This window comes from Orbicella faveolata, unplaced genomic scaffold, assembly GCF_042242905.1.
Source record: "Orbicella faveolata isolate gen_17 unplaced genomic scaffold, um_ofav_v1 contig_25, whole genome shotgun sequence".
Classification (NCBI taxonomy): Eukaryota; Metazoa; Cnidaria; class Anthozoa; order Scleractinia; family Merulinidae; genus Orbicella; species Orbicella faveolata.
In genome coordinates this window covers 13,374,001-13,389,869 of record NW_028301553.1, presented here as the reverse complement: position 1 = coordinate 13,389,869, position 15,869 = coordinate 13,374,001, and the positions used below count along the sequence as shown (strand labels likewise).

At 38.6% G+C, this 15,869-nt stretch overlaps 2 protein-coding genes across 3 annotated transcripts; one reads left to right on the top strand and one right to left on the bottom strand.

Annotated features, from left to right (window-relative positions):
* The first annotated feature begins 894 nt into the window (after positions 1-894).
* LOC149109047 (uncharacterized) lies at positions 895-7,746 on the top strand. 2 transcript variants are annotated; one of them, XM_089293930.1, is made up of 4 exons: positions 895-1,025; positions 3,056-3,130; positions 4,881-4,989; positions 6,906-7,746. In XM_089293930.1, exons 1-4 carry the CDS (start codon positions 963-965, stop codon positions 7,562-7,564), a joined length of 906 nt encoding a protein of 301 aa, XP_089150056.1. In that variant the 5' UTR covers positions 895-962; the 3' UTR covers positions 7,565-7,746. The 2 variants fall into 2 exon arrangements, with proteins under 2 accessions (XP_089150056.1, XP_089150055.1); XM_089293929.1 differs by having other exon boundaries at positions 3,050-3,130.
* A 2,684-nt stretch (positions 7,747-10,430) lies between these two features.
* Positions 10,431-15,849, bottom strand: LOC110057951 (transmembrane protein 256 homolog). The gene is made up of 5 exons (XM_020764561.2): positions 15,729-15,849; positions 14,736-14,776; positions 13,407-13,487; positions 11,859-11,902; positions 10,431-10,922 (listed from the first exon to the last, which is right to left on the bottom strand). The coding sequence occupies exons 1-5, from the start codon at positions 15,802-15,804 to the stop codon at positions 10,823-10,825; spliced, it is 342 nt and encodes a 113-aa protein (XP_020620220.1). The 5' UTR covers positions 15,805-15,849; the 3' UTR covers positions 10,431-10,822.
* Positions 15,850-15,869: the final 20 nt, after the last annotated feature.

The window sequence follows — 15,869 nt, the reverse complement described above, 5'->3', positions numbered from 1 at the left end:
CCCAAAAAAGGCTCTTTGAAACATGCGACGAAGAATAAGTTGTTCCCGGCAACCATTTGATTTGACGTAATGAACTTGTTTAATTATCTCTCAAATAAAACGCCTATTATGTCAAAATCACTTTACATCCTGTTTATGTGACCGCAAAATACCACTATTTGGAAGACAACATTACTTAATACCAATTGCCAGATATTGCTTGTTAAAAATCTCTGTATCCTTAGTTTGCTGGGCTTTCCTTTCCTTGTCTTTTCGGGCTTAAAAATTTCCATGACATTACCTCTAGTAGACAGTATGGTTTCCACTTAAGTTTGATTGCATAAAACGTGACGGTGGATCACTTTGATTTCTAAGTTACAGTAACAAGCCGAGAGTAAATAGTTTTAATTACTAATAGTTTTCTTAAGTAGTTAAAGTGTTCCGTTCCCTTTTGTAGTTGTGTTAAAATAAACAATTTGAGAGGAGATTGTTCCTCTGTTAATGGTATTTTTGTTACAAGTATTCGTTATCAAAGAGAAATAAAAATTAAACCGCAATGGGTCGGGTGTTGTTGTTGTTGTTTTTTTTACGCTTATTGCAATTGCATGAAAATGAACCCTACTAATATGATGTTTTTATTCCTTACATAAGAATATCTACGTGTTTTGATTCACAGGATGTGGTTCAGCTCGAGATGTGCGACGGCAAACCATTCAGTATTTTTAAAACGGAGGGGTTTCCTTGTATCGAGGATTCGTACAAGCGACATTTTAAATTCAAGTGCCCTTGGAAACGGCCATCACTCATAAAAAAGCCGATGTCATAAGATTTAGTGACGCAATTAGCTTTAAAAGCTACATATATCCTTGTTTAGTATCAATTTCTCTTTGCAAGCATAAAAAGAGCCTCTTATGCTCCCGGGCTTGGACTTACTACCCTAGAAGCTAGCAGCAGTCGGGTGATAATTTCAAAGTCTTGCCAACATGTTAAAATTCGTGTTTATTGCCGCCTTTCTATTCCACGCAGCTACATCAAGTTTACATCAGGTAAGATAGAACAGTTAAAAAATTTCGAATCCGAACTCATCGACCCAGTAGCGCTTTTCACTACTAAAGTCTAGTACTTGTGCTTAACAAAGGCGGTTTGTGACAGAAAATTCTGTTGAGGAAACCCATTAAGCTCGGTCACGTGACAAATAAAATACATAATTTTGACATTCTGTTATAGATCGATCGAATGAATTCGTGGTTATGTATGTCAAACCAACACATCTTACTCCAAATATAATTTCTGTAAATAGCATAATTTTTGTAGAAATAATTCTATTTCACTAATTTTGTTTTCTTTAACTGAATGTGCGAATTCAAGCAAATGGGAACAGTTGTAAGAGTCAAGTCTTTCCAAAATACTGACTCCAGAAAATTGAGTAAATTTCGAATAAAATTTAGAATTGGACTAGGGCAGATTTTTACATAAAAATCATTAGAAGAGTAGAGCAGTGCTCCTTTCAAAGAATGCGGTGATTCTGTATAATACAATTTATTCCGTTCTGTTATTGTAATTTTAACATTTTAGTTGTTTTTATGAACGACTGAATGTAAGAATTTTACATCAGTTTTGAAACCTACCATGATTTTTGTTCCAACACTGCGACTGTTTCTTAGCGGAAGAGGGCAAAATATCAACTATTTGACATTTAACTACACTTCGTGTATATTTATTTTTCTCTCATCCCGTTGTTTATGATTGTGAATAATGTCATGTCATATAATTCTATGCTATTAAAAACTACAAAGTGGCAACATGCATCAATGTATCTATACTTACAACAGTTTTAGAACGTCGTTTGAATGACAAAAGACGTGTTAGATCTTCCTCTCCGCATGGGTACGAAAATACCTTCAAAAAAACCATGAAACATACTCGTCAGGGGAGAGGGGGGCGGGGGGAATAGCGTTTGGTAGATGGGGGAATATGTGTTTTTGTGACGTTTGCCTAGTCTATCACATTTGAATCAATTAGTTTATAATTTGCATAATTTGCATAATCAATTAGTTTATAATTTGCGCGTGTTTAGAACGGCGTTGCTGAAACGCCAAACCACTGTCGTATTATCCGACTTGGCAAGTCGAACTTATCCTAGAGCCAAACCAATTAATTTGAGTCGAACTTAATTGCGGCAAACGTCGCACTATTCTTGCGCCTATTTCAAATTTATAGGTTCGAGAAATTAAGTTCGACTAAGATTCGACGTTTGCCCCAGGGCTTAGTTTCTTTTACGCAGACTGACTATTTACTTGTGCGCGGGCTGTTATAAAGACGATCGAATTAGCACTGTCATAGAGTTTCACGTTTCCACGACGACACACATAACCACAAGAGCTTCGCAGTTTTAAAATAGCTCCTTGAGAAGTTTTGGCAGAGTGCAGGGACTGGTTACAAGGCACACTGAATTTTCTCGGAGTTCCATTTGACGATAATCAATGAATATTGAAAATACGTCCAATACGTGCACATGTGACTACTTCTCCTTAACATCAGTGGTTGTTTATCAATAGCTCAGTGACGTTAAAGACAAACGCGTAAAATTCAAGGCCAAGTCAATCCAACCATCTATGTCTGCGTTAGAGAAGGTGCTAGTCTTACAGTTGGTGTGCGCTTCGAAAAAGTTGACTGCACGTGGATAGTTTTCATTGAGAATAGGGTTGTGCAATAATACCTTACATTACTGTTCATAAGGTTTCATGTTTAGCACGCGAAAGGTAAATATAGAATTTATTCGCATGATCTTTAATAAAAAACAGTAGGGTTTATTTTCATGTAGTTACTATGAAAAAAAAGTAGTAATAACAACACTCGACCCATTGCGGTTTAATTTTTATTTCTCTTTGATAACAAATACTTGTAGCAAAAATACCATTAACAGAGGAACAATCTTTCCTCAACTTGTTTATTTTAACACAATTACAAAATGGAAAATGATCCCAAACGAAGGAGCCTGAGCACGTTATTCAAGTTTTAACTGTTTATCATCAAGATGCAGATTTAAAATTTAAAATTAAAAATTCAGTTGCAGGAGTCGTGGCTTGATGATGTCGACGGACCAAAATTCCTGAGAGGAGCCGAGGAAGAAATCCAAGAGGAAGGACGGGTATGAATATTAATTGCAAAACATCTATACATCTACAGTTGAAATGTATATGAAAAATAATCATTAAAAATCAAAATTAATTCAAAGCACACGAATATCTCTATTCACAAGACTATGCTAAGAAATGTTTTTTTTTTTTCATGGCCGAGCTAAAAGAACCAATTGTGTCCTTTTCATGTATTTCTAGAGGAATTCCATTCCAGAGCTTTGCCCATGAACTTGAACTTACGTTTCTCTATTGCACCGAGGACAAATTAAATGATAATTTGCATAACGACAACCCTACTATGCGAGTCTGAATTTCTAGGTATTAGTTATGTAACTCGGACAGTCAGCCTGTGTGAATACGCCTAAATATTAATTTCCACTTAAAGAGATTTATTTCATCTTTCAGCGGCAATCAATTGAGTCCTTCAAATAATACTCTACTTCTCTCTCCCATGTCTGCATTCAGGATAGCAAGAGCTGGTCGCTTTAGCAATTTGAACACTCTTTTTACATTTTCTTCCGATGCAACACTATATGCACACGATCTAAACAACATTACTGATAAAAATGCTTGTAAAGCCACTTGGGCTATCCCCAGAAATTTTCTATTTTTAGACGCTCCTGGATTTCAGACACTGAGAGTGATCTAAAAATAGCTTGATGAGTGATCAACTGTCTCACCCTTCATCTTCTCTTGGCTACTTCTCGTGAAAACAACTTCTATATATTTTCTCTTTATAATATTATTGCATAATTAAGTAGAGTGGCAATGAAAACAACGCAGTCATATGAAGACTGCAAAACAAGTAAAAGCCGCTACATTTTAGTGTTAGTTTGACGAAACACAACTCCTATCCGAAGAAAATCTGGGACGAGCGCGGGGAAAAAGTTGCGAGCGTGACTAGGGAGAGACGTTGAATGCTGCTTTCTCCTTCCCAGTCCTACACTACTTCGTAATCTCTCTTAATCTTCTATGTAATTCCTAGAACTTAAATTAAAAGAAATCCATAGCAGTTGTTTTGAACTTGTGACGTGTCTCATCTCATTCCTCATCATGCCCTGCAGGACACTTAAGGCGTGTAGTGTTAAAATACTACTGGAACAAGGTTAGAACAAATGAAACGTGTCTGCTTTGAAATCAGATTGTTCAACTTCAACAAGAGTCTAAGGCGTTTTTCTTTGGAATTTTGGAATAAGCAAAGTTCGTGTAGATGTGAACTAGTTTATCTTTTGTGATCGTTTGGGTAAGGGTGGGTCTGAAATGACCTGTTTTTGGTCAGTGACTGACATTTTAAGTGAAAAGTTTACATGTTTGTCTGTCGATGGCCTCAAAAGTAGTTCTGGTCCGTTGAAACTGAGGGGTCAGTTTAGCCGTGTTGGGTGATTAATTACTTCATTAGTTAACGTTTGCGACATCACGCCTTAACCCTCTCTCTGTCATGCAACGTTACGCTCTCGGGAGAGCGGGTCCTTTTGTCTCGAGAGCGTAGCGTTGGGTGCCAGAGAGAGGGGACCAGGACTGGATTACATCACGCCCAGAAGAAGACCACGGTGAGGGTCGAGCCAATTTAAAAAGCAAGAATAAGTGATATTACTTCTGGATAAATGCATGCAGTGTATTTTAATTAACGTTTGAACAGAATCATTGCATGTGCACCAAAAGTTGAAACTACCTCATGTAATTTCATATTTTGTTTAATATTTTTAGCGCTAACACGTTGAAGACAATTTTACAGCATATAAGCAATATATTTGTTTCCAGGACTTTCCCGACGATTTGAAAGGAGTGGCGCGAGATGTCGACGTCATTACAGCTACATCTATCATCTGTGACGTGGCTGCCCCTCCTAATGGGACTAATACCACTAAATGTAAGAGAAATGTCTTTAAAGTCACGTAGGCGATTAAGTCTGTATACGAGCCAAGTCGCTCATCAGGCCGGAGCTTAGCCCGATTTCCGTAGCATGAAGTGATTAGAAGTATCCCGTCATGTATGAGAGCGCGCGCTAAGTAATAAAATGAACAATGATAGCGCAGATGGCCATTGCTATAGCTTTGCCTGGATTTAACAATCTTTGTCGTTCAGTGACCCCTACTTTTCTTTCCGGAAACAGATTTTATTTACAATTATCTCCACATTGTCCAAAAATGAACAAAAAATCAATGCGGGAAGTTGAAAAAATTTCAAGATTTCTGTCCAGGGGACATCGAATCCTGCCATCTTGCGGCTGCAAGGCGCGTGAAACTATGGTCGGTAAATGCGAACTTGTTCTTTAAGCAACCTCACCAATTGACTAAATTCACTTAATAGGTCCACTTAAACAATAACGGGCAGAGAACATTTCACTTCAAAGATCTAATTGCAATATCTTTGGGTTTACAGACACTGGCCTTATTCGCTAACGAAGCCCGATTTTTTTTCCAGATTTAGGGTGTTCTTCCGGGCATGTTCTCTCCAAAACGAAGTCGGTGACCCCCCATGTTTTACATTTCTGACATAACTAACTCGTCGTCTTACAGTGGCAAAAGTCTCAGAAAAAAATCAATGTTGGAAAATTTCGCGCGAATGTCCTTAAGTTCGCCGGTACCTATTTGTACATCTGGGTGGAGAGAGGCACTGTGGGAGTAAAGTGTCCAAGAACACAACACAGTGTCTCCGGCCAGGGCTCTAACCCCTCGATCTGGAGATAAGCGCATTAAGCAATGGTTTTTACTTACTTAGAAGTATTTTAATCAATCATTCCAACACAGGGAAAACAATACAGAAGTTATAAGTACTGTGAACCTATTTCCACAAGAATGCAAATTATGAGGACAATGCAATTTGTTCCACTCCTCCATGAACGGTTCTCCCTTGCAGTGTCCATCCCTGATTATGGGTCCAGTTGGCTATTACGAAAATTCTACCGTCTTTTTGTCGGCTTTTCCCTCGTGTGTTCATGAACAAGACTTTCAACCGTCTCATACTGCCTCTCTGCTAAGCGTAACCTGGGACTGGCTATGCTACTGAGCAATTAGGTCAATGCTAAGACAATTCCATTCAACTCACATAAAATCGTTACAGTGCGGGTACTTCCCCCTAGGCTAACCAAGCAAATTCTGGCAAATCGACCAATGGCATTAAAGTGTTCAACGAATGAACATGACCATAAATTGCCTTTGTAATGTGCAATAATTTGTTGAAAAACTATTAATGTCCAAGGGTTTTTCTCGTTAAATTTGTACAAAAATTTTATCGTGTGGTCTTGGTTGGAGTGTTAGCACTACAAGAAAGAAAAAGACCTGAAGAAAAAGATGGAGAAGAAGAAAAACTAATTTTATAACAAGTTGCCTCTTTGAGACGTGCCTGCAAGGAATCATGTTAGTTGCATTCATCAAAACAAATATCCAGTCCAAGATGATGAATACAAATACCATGAGTCCTTGCAGGCGCATGTGGAGTTTGGGACGCCCACATAGTTTGTGAAACTGATCGAGTAGGTGATCCGAAGAAGCTAAGAACTAAACTTCAGCAACGGAATACAGCGTTGATTGACAATTAAAATAAAATGTTCCAGAGGAAGGGGAAACTGGAGTGGCAATACTCACAGTAGGTTTTATATGCGAGAACGGCCGGATTATTATTATTATTATTATTATTATTATTATTATTATTGTTATTGTTATTGTTATTGTTGTTGTTGTTGTTGCTATTGCTATTGCTATTGCTATTGCTATTGCTATTGCTATTGCTATTGTTATTGTTGTTATTATTATTATTTAACCTCTTTTTTGTTTACATGATCAGGGGATAAGAACAATACCGTACCACTGGCTACACAGCATGCGTGCCCCACCAACCCGCATCCGACTATGGTTGAATTGGACTGGCCAGATGATAGCGTTACACTTTTACCCTCAATAGTGCTGCTTCATCGTTGCGTGGGTGAATGTTTAGGAATGCACAAAATCCAGAGCTGTACAGTCATGGAACAGGAGGAGGTTATGCTGAATGTGATTGTAACAACAAATTCCAGCCATTCAATCAAAACCATCACAGTCTACAATCACACTAAGTGCGGATGCGCATGCAGAACTCGCAAGTCTGATTGCGACACAAAAATCCACGACTACTTCAACGGGACCTGCGAATGCAAATGCAAACAAGCCTTGAGCAAGTCGTGTAACACCAGTTTACAGTGGTTCAACGACAAGACGTGCACGTGCGAGTGCAACGGCGCACCGAAGCATTGTGACGGCCGCAATAATAATGAAGAATGGAACCCAGACACCTGTGACTGCGACTGCAAGAAAAAAATAAAAAATCGTTGCAATCGCAAGGGCAAGGTGCTCAACGAATCCAAATGTGAGTGTGAGTGTCCGAAGCCATTACAAGCATGCCCTACTGGCACCTCCTTCCTGAAGTACAACTGCACCTGTGTAGACACTTCCGTAAGTAATAAGTGAAGCGATGGTCAATGTGAAAGCTCCAAAGTGAAAAAATTAAATATATATTTTCGGTGAAGGGAAGTAGGGGCGATTTTAAGGTAAAGGACACAATATTGATTAATATGTTTTGTGAAAATATGTAACGCGCACGGTTTCCTTTGCAAAACAGCATAAAATAAAAGTGCGATCTTCACTGTCAACGTTGTGTTTTTTGAATTGATAACTCATCATTAACTCTTTCAGGAACATCAGGGACGTTTTTTTTTTTCGAGTCCGCCAAACTCTCACGGTACGGACATCCTGTTAACTGCAACTTTACTTTCGGCGGAAGTTTCAGAAATTGTTCTGCGTAAACAAAATTTTCTCGCCAAACTGACGTCACATCTTAACTCGACTCATTCCCTGACCATTTCTGAGGGAAAAGAGGCACAACTGACTTAAAGGGCTTGTCAAATTGTTAATTTCCTCCTAATAGGTTTCTCAAACTTTGGAATCGTGTATTTATGCCATATATTTCAGAAGCAATTTTCTGTATTACGGACTTTCACCACCATAGATTTTCCGTTCAACCGATTTCTGTTCACCCAGGTGGTGGCAAAGTCGGGATTCCAATGCTCGTTTGAAATGCTAGATGTACGCGGCTTGAAGAAAATATCTGTATGACAAGTCCCTCTCTCCCACTCACACGAATATCAACAGCAACAACCAAAAAGAACACCCAAAACGCATAAATCGACCATCCGCGAAATGCACGCTTAGCGTACCTACTTTAACCTCTCCTCTTACCCGTAAATAGAACGGTACATAACAACAGCCTGCGCTCATTTGCAGTGGCAAAGAACGCGGTTTAAAAAAACGAAAAAAAAAATCCGTTGAAATAAACGTGAAATGCAAAAACGTGAAAATAAATCGAGGAAGGGTATTTGATTTCCCTGAACGTTCTGGAGGAAGGCTTAAAATTAGACACGGTAGTGTAGGACTCCATCGCACTATTTCAGGATTTCGAAAATGGTATCACAAGTGAAGTCTTCAGAAAACGTACCGTTTTGAAAACGCTCCGTTTCCAGTGTTGAACGCATTTAAAAACGGTGACGAAAAAATCCCATCAGCATTTTCGGTCGTTTCATTGTGGACGATAGTCGAAAACGCATCAAAAAGTATGCGTTTTTCATACGAAAATGGATTAGTGTGGACAGGTGAAAACAAAACGAAAACGCTAGTGTGGTCGAAAATATTTCGTTTCGTTTTCGTTTTCGTTTCAACGGGTACTTTTTTTAGAGCCTTTTTCGCCAGTTTGGCCGCGCGCAAATTGGAGCGAAAGCGAAAAAACAAAACAAAACAAAACAAAACAAAACAAAACAAAACAAAACAAAACAAAACAAAACAAAACAAAACAAAACAAAACAAAACAAAACAAAACAAAACAAAACAAAAACAAAATCGACAAAACAGGGCCGGGGTATCCACCACTCCCTGCTTCGCCGATATTTTTTCTCCCTTTTCAATTTGCCAGAATGCGGAAACGGCTCTAAGTACAGGATCGCTTGCATGTTACGCAGGCTACCTTTCATTCCACAGTGTAGTATGTGAAAATGACAGGCTGGCAAAGAGCGACACATCTTTCACATCATAGCTTCCTAAATCTTTCACCATCTTGCATCCGTGTCGCATCACCGTAGTCGAGTCAGGAATAGAGGCAATCTACTTTGTCCATATTGACCATGATTTATTGTAAACTAGTAGTTCCTCATACAGGACTGAGAAAACCTTCTGCGCGTCTATTAAAGGCCCCGACCAGAATAACGCGTTTCCGTAGAAAATGCATACTTTTAAATGCGTTTTCGCCTTTCTTAAAACGCCGGGAAACGCTGATGAAAACGGAGACTTCCAAAAGCGGTTTCAAAAGTGGAGTCTTTCGAAAAACGCATCGATTTGAAAACGCTCCGTTTCTAGAGTAGATAGGTGAAAATGAAGGTTTCAGAAAATGGTAAGGAAAAAAATCGTTCTGTCGCTTCTATCGGTGGTTTCGGCCGTTTTAGTGCGCAGACGATAGGCAAAGGCATGCGTTTTTGAATGAAAACACATTAGTGTGGAGAGGTGAAAACAAAATGAAAACGCTAGTGCGGGGAACACATATTTTGCGAAAATGGAAACGGATACTTTTAGGCCTCGACCGCACTAATGCGTTATTTAATGCTGTTTCTTCTTCTTCTTTTTTTTTTTTTTTCAATACTAAAGGAATACATCAGCGCGCTGATTTCCCAACTTCTGTGGTCGATGAGGGTATAGACCAAGAAAATGACATAACCTCTAACGCGACGAAAAGAAAGTTTCGGAAAACTTGAGGAACTGTCCCGACGTTTTTAAGAAACCGAAACCGGCGAGAAGCACTTTTTTTCGAAGAACACGTTGTCTTCGAAAACGGAAAAGTCATCCCACATGCGTGCTTCCGCGCTGATTTTTCTTCTAGGTCGTCGGTGAATTTTCGATGCCACTGGGAAAAGAACTGACAAGTCGAACTTGACGGCTCATTGTTTCATATTGGAATAGTTAGGCAAACCCGAGACGTAGTCGAATTCTCTCAACCCGCCTCGTGTTTAGAAGGGGCTATGTAAACACAGGAAAAATGCTCTATTGCTTAAATACAGATGTTATACTAAATCAAAGGAAAAACGTTACGAGAAGGAACTTTACAAAAGTTCTGTATCTACTAATGTTATTACTTTTAGCTTAGTTTTTCTTTCTTTGTTTTTCTTTTTCTTTACTTAACAAATTCGTAATGAATTGGTATTAATAACATTCAGAAATAATGTCAAACAAAAGGAGTGCATGATACAAAGTTGCACTCAAACAGAAACACGAAAGAAAGCTACGCAACAAAATGTTCGGGTTTATGGAAATATTAATATTAATTTTAATTATTGATTTTCAGTTCTACATGTATTCTTGATTTACTTTAATATATTGCGAACAGTTGGGATGTGTTTCAGTGGGTTTCCAAATGAATAAATATTTCTTCGCAAGCTAGTTGTCCACAGAAGCTTTGGTCCAGAGTACAACGTAAGCTATTAGAATTTGTGGTTTAGTAGAGAATATCTGCCAGTTCTAATGGCCTTTTATGTTTTATGTTTTTCTTCCTCATCATTCTGCTGCTCTTGCCAAGTGCAATGTCCTCACGCTGTATGTTACTTTGGTATTAATCACTTTTAAGAATTGTTTAAACCTAAGTGAGAGTGAAATAACTACCATACAATCATTTCCATGATATGTCCCAAGTTAAAACGCAAATGCTAGCCAACCAGCCATAAGAAGATACCCTCCCACTGGAGCCAGTTTTCCAAACGACTTGTCGTGTCTGAATCCAACTAAATAACAGCTGAAATGAAAAAGAATGGCAATCATTATTTACAGTTTCTTGGAGCTACTTTGAAAATTCACAACAGGTGCAAACTGATTGACACCATAATGCAAGCAAGTACAGAGATGGATCTAGAGGGAGGGTGCAGGGGGTGAGCACCACCCCCTGAAATGAAGCCTTCTTCTTCCTGTTCGCTTTTAAAATTTGTTTACCTTACCAGTCAGTTACACCATTCCTTAGTGGTGGTGCACCCCTCCTAAGAAAAATCCTGAATCCGCCCCTGAAGTAATGCCCACAAACAGCTTCACAGATTTAGAACCCCACCCCCGCGCCTCATCCACCTGGCATGTACAGTGTGCCTAACTGACTCTTCACAAAAGAAAGCGCTAGCTGGTGTATTTACCCAACGTCACTGAAAACAAGTTCCAATACTATTTTTCATCTTCATGTATAGATCAATCCTTTTTTCCTTTTGTTTTTCATTTGAAAGGTTTTTCACAAGTCATGTTCTGAAGCAGAGCCAAAAGGCAACATGGAGATAGATTACAGAAAAACAGATCATTCAAGTACAGTAATGCATGCACATGGTTGTTGCCTGCCAACATGTATGATACACAATTATAGTGACTAAGTGTGTATTAGCCTGCAATGCAGGCATATTTTTGCAAGCGAGCACATTTTAATCAAGTGTACAAGAGACTTGGGGAAAGATAACAAGGTGTCCAATGGAGAAGGAGTGAGGCTAAAAGAGGAGCATGGGGGAGAGGGAGAGGAAGGAAAATTTTATTCCCTTCCTTCCCTCCTTCTGCCCCCATCCCCTCCTTGCCCACTTTTCCTATGAAAACATGACAACGAATCTACTCGATCGCGAGCTAACACCAAAAAACTTGTGAGCATATGGAAAATGCTTGCACCACAGGCTAAGTGTTTATAAATCTACTGAAACAACCTCACCTGCCTGAAAACAGAAGAATTCCACCACAAATCAAACTGCCAACCTGTACAACAAGGACTCAAATTATTATACTTCAGCTATAATATTGCTCAGTCGAACAATTAGACCAGGCAGTATGCATATGGGAAAGACAAGCTTTCTATAGCAAACCAAACAAACAGATACTTGTTCCTGGAAAACATTTCTGTCACTAATAACTGTACTCAAAAAAAAAAAAAAAATGTTGAAGGAAAACAAAATGAATGACAAGTACAAAAATAAATGACCAAGCTGTCATGTATTATAAAAAAACAATGGGCCATTGGAGTAAGCCATTCAAGGTGGACAGCATCTACACTATAGCTAGGAATTGGAGTTAGGAATTGGACCAGCTTGGTATATGGTAAAACTTCTCAGTGGTGGCTAGATTTTACTTGCATGCAATGTTTACAGAATTCACTCTGTATGAAAGCGTGCACTGAAAGCTGATCTCCTATTAATTCAATAGAAATACAGAGCTTAATAGCACGTGATGTTGACGATATGGTGATGTGACCAAAGAATAAAAACCATGTCTGTATCAGAAAGTTTGGGAGAACTTGAAAAAGTTGTGGAAACACTCACCTTTGGTTCACGTTCCCTCAGAACTTCTAATTCTCCCAAACTTCCACTTGTGTTTCAATAATTAAATAACTCCAGAGAAACACATGATCTTTCTTTCTCTTAGAAATTCATATTAATAATGACTGTGTGGAACGTATCAAGATCAGACTCCTTCTAACATCACTGCACTTGAGATTGCATCCGTTACCATTCAGTATCCATTCATTTCTATTCGGTATCCATTCTATACTCATTTGCAAACGTATTCCCTGTTAGGTTTCTTCTGAGTGGTACTGTCATCAAGTGCATCCATAATTTATAAATTATCAGATGTCTGGCTATTTAGAAATTTGTCCCATGGAGTTTAGATAAATGGACTAGATCAGTGTATTAAGTGTAATCTGCACAATGCATGAGAGTGATCATCGGTTTACAATAGATTTTGAATTTAAAAATATTTTTAGATATAGGTTTCCCCAATTACTAGCTGTAATGAAGCTGGAATGAAAGACATTATAATTATTATTATTATTATTATTATTATTATTATTATTATTATCATTATGATGTAAATCCTTAAAGTCTTGTTATAATGATGATGATGATGATGATGATGATGATGATGATGATGATGTAAATCCTTAAAGTCTTGCTCTTTTCACTTATGGTGCTCAGTTCAATCCATTAGGGCAGTCATAAGTCTGCTGGATTACTTGATGGATAATAACAATAATAATATAATATATTTATATGCTAAAATTATAAAATATTCTAAAGTGCTTTACAACAGACTCCTCCTAAGGATAGAGTCCTCCTAAGTATGTGAGCAGCTCCAAGGAGGACAATCTTCTGTAGCTCTGTCATTCTGATGTTGCCTGGGATCTTGCCTGGGATCTTACCCTTACAGGTAAAGTTGCTTAACTGCATTGATAAGAAATTACCACAACATTTGAATGCGTGCTTACCAAGTTTGGTCGTTTGGCAAAGGGGACTGCTAACAATGCCAGATTATTTAAATGATGGTAGAGATTCCCAGTCATGAAGGACTGAAATAAAACATACATGTACACAGCTAGTTTTTTTTTTTAAATAATTATTGTCTTGTAATTAGTGAACTTGTACTATTTTCTATAGTGTCTGTAACCCAAAGCTGTAAGTTAAAGTCCTTTTTTCTGTAGTAGCATACCGTAAGTTGGTTGTATGTTATGTGTAGATATGTACTCCATAGACTGTTTTTGTAACTGTTTTGTAAGTTTAGATGTAATTGCTGTAATTGTTTGAGCAACTTTGAAAAAAAAATACATGTACACATCTGTGGAGAAACGTAGACTAGCAGCTGACCACTAAATCTCTAAATAAGAAAATACTCTAGATTAATGACTGATAAAGTTTCTTGCTTACTCCACCCCCACCACCACTCCCTTTCCCCAATGCAGACTGTACAGTGTTAGGGCAATGCCATACCCACCCCAACAGAAGACATTGGAAACCATGAGAGCATTCAGCAAGAGAGATTTTAAAAGCCAAAAATTTAAATGAAAAAAAAATTTAATAAAAATAAAATAAAATAAAGTAAAATAACCATTTCAAAATTGGGCAAAACAGGCTGTTGTTGCACTTGATAACTCAAGGAGGCTTCTTTCATGGAGGGCTAGAATAGACTGCCCTGGTCCATGGCCACCAGCTGATAGCAAGCAGGGCCCCAAGGGTCTAACTCCAGGGGGTGGGCTGGGTCACAGAGAGAGGCATTTTTGTGAGTAAAACTGTTCATTTCCTTTGCAGGACAGCCTTAGCTGACCATGCCGTGTAGGCTTAGGGGTCAGCCACACACAAGCAAGGTGGCTGACTGCCTGTGATTGATTGAGTGAAAAATCATGTATTTTCATAGAAAAGTGGCAGGATGGTTGTGTTTAAATTGACATGGTTTCCATAAATCCAGAAACATAATTATATGTACAGTAAGTGTATGTGTGTGAGTGTCCATGTTGATGATTACATGTAGATACAAACAAAGGTACATGTAGGTCAGTTTTATACCAGCTAGCCTTGAAGTACTTTGTGAATTAGGCATAGATATAGTCAATCTTTGATACTTTGTCCCTGGGAAATTAATAATACATGGACTACTGGTAAAAGTTACGTCTTGTAATACTCTGATTAGGTGTTATGTGGTGATAATACATGTTACTGCAGCTTCTCTTCTTCTACATGTACACATATGTAAATTAACTGGTGAAGGAATCATTTAGAGGGTAATTCCCTACTAACAGTTAGAAAGTGTTTTAATTTCTCACCTCTTTGAATTTTTTGGCATCATCTTGATTAAGCCATGAAGCTAGCAAAAAAAGTACACCACAATAAGGAAATCAGAAACAAGCTTAATTAAGACATCAGTGTGTTAACACAACTTTTTGTAAACCATACTCTTCTGGGGGACTTCCATAAGCTACTTGCTACAAACAAAACTACAGAGACTTAATCCGGGGACTCAGTGAAACGTTTTGGTAAGAAATAAAAAATTCCCAAGTAGAGGACATAGCAGAGTTACCCCTAGACCTTCCGTCAACCCCACCGCCTCTCCCCTCCCCATCCCCTGGCTCTTCTTAGAGCCGTTTGGCCGTTCACGCCGATCCATTTTAAACAATCCACAGTCCCTTCCCCCTGCCCAAAGCAGATGACATTTTCTGAGTCACCCATAGACAAGATTTGCTGAGGGGTTATTATCCAAAATGTTCATTTCAGAAGGGGTACAATACCAAGAGTAAATTTCTGTGGGGAAGTAGGAAAGTTGTGTCATATTGTACAGGGATAGTGCGATATACTCTTTTCTGATGAAAGTATGACAAAACACAAAATTTCTAAAGCCCTTCAGTTAAATAGGATATTTTCTGAGCGGGGAAAAGGGTAACACCAGGAGGAAAAACGCATTCTTAAGGGGTCAGGAAAAATAAACACACCTCATCAATTAATGGGGGGGGGGGGGGGGGAGGGGGGGAGGATAGTAAATGGAATGGCCCTTATATCCGACCTTATGTGCATATTCATATCCATGTCGCCGCAGAGCTGATGTAACTTTGGTATAAACAAGATTCAAGACAGGGCAGTGTAAGTGAAACTAAATGACTGACCTAAAAATACCACGTCTGAAACCAAGCTACCAAAGTCCTAACGTAATCCAGACGGGTCCAGAGGAAAGTCCCTATTTTGTCTTACGGACTACCATTAGCTTTAGACGTTCCCACCAAACTGGCTGACTTCAATAAGTAAGGGGGAAAAGATGAAATTACCATGCGCTCCATAAGCTCCTAATGCTATGGCCAAAGCTCCAGAAACGCCGGCAATTTTATGAAAAATGGAAGCCATCTTTTACAATCTTTTTACGATGTTTTTGGATTTGGTTTGTAACGCCGGCGCAATCGCAGACAGCG

Bases quoted from the DNA above. Each gene is read 5' to 3' on its own strand.
- LOC149109047 (XM_089293929.1), top strand. From the start codon at position 963: ATGTTAAAATTCGTGTTTATTGCCGCCTTTCTATTCCACGCAGCTACA. The intron at 1,026-3,049 runs GTAAGATAGAAC...TTAAAAATTCAG, and splicing joins CTACATCAAGTTTACATCAG to TTGCAGGAGTCGTGGCTTGA. The intron at 4,990-6,905 runs GTAAGAGAAATG...TTACATGATCAG, and splicing joins TGGGACTAATACCACTAAAT to GGGATAAGAACAATACCGTA.
- LOC110057951 (XM_020764561.2), bottom strand. From the start codon at position 15,804: ATGGCTTCCATTTTTCATAAAATTGCCGGCGTTTCTGGAGCTTTGGCC. The intron at 13,488-14,735 runs GTGAGAAATTAA...GTTTTATTTCAG, and splicing joins ATGCCAAAAAATTCAAAGAG to TCCTTCATGACTGGGAATCT. The intron at 11,903-13,406 runs GTAAGCACGCAT...CTTGTTGTACAG, and splicing joins TTGCCAAACGACCAAACTTG to GTTGGCAGTTTGATTTGTGG.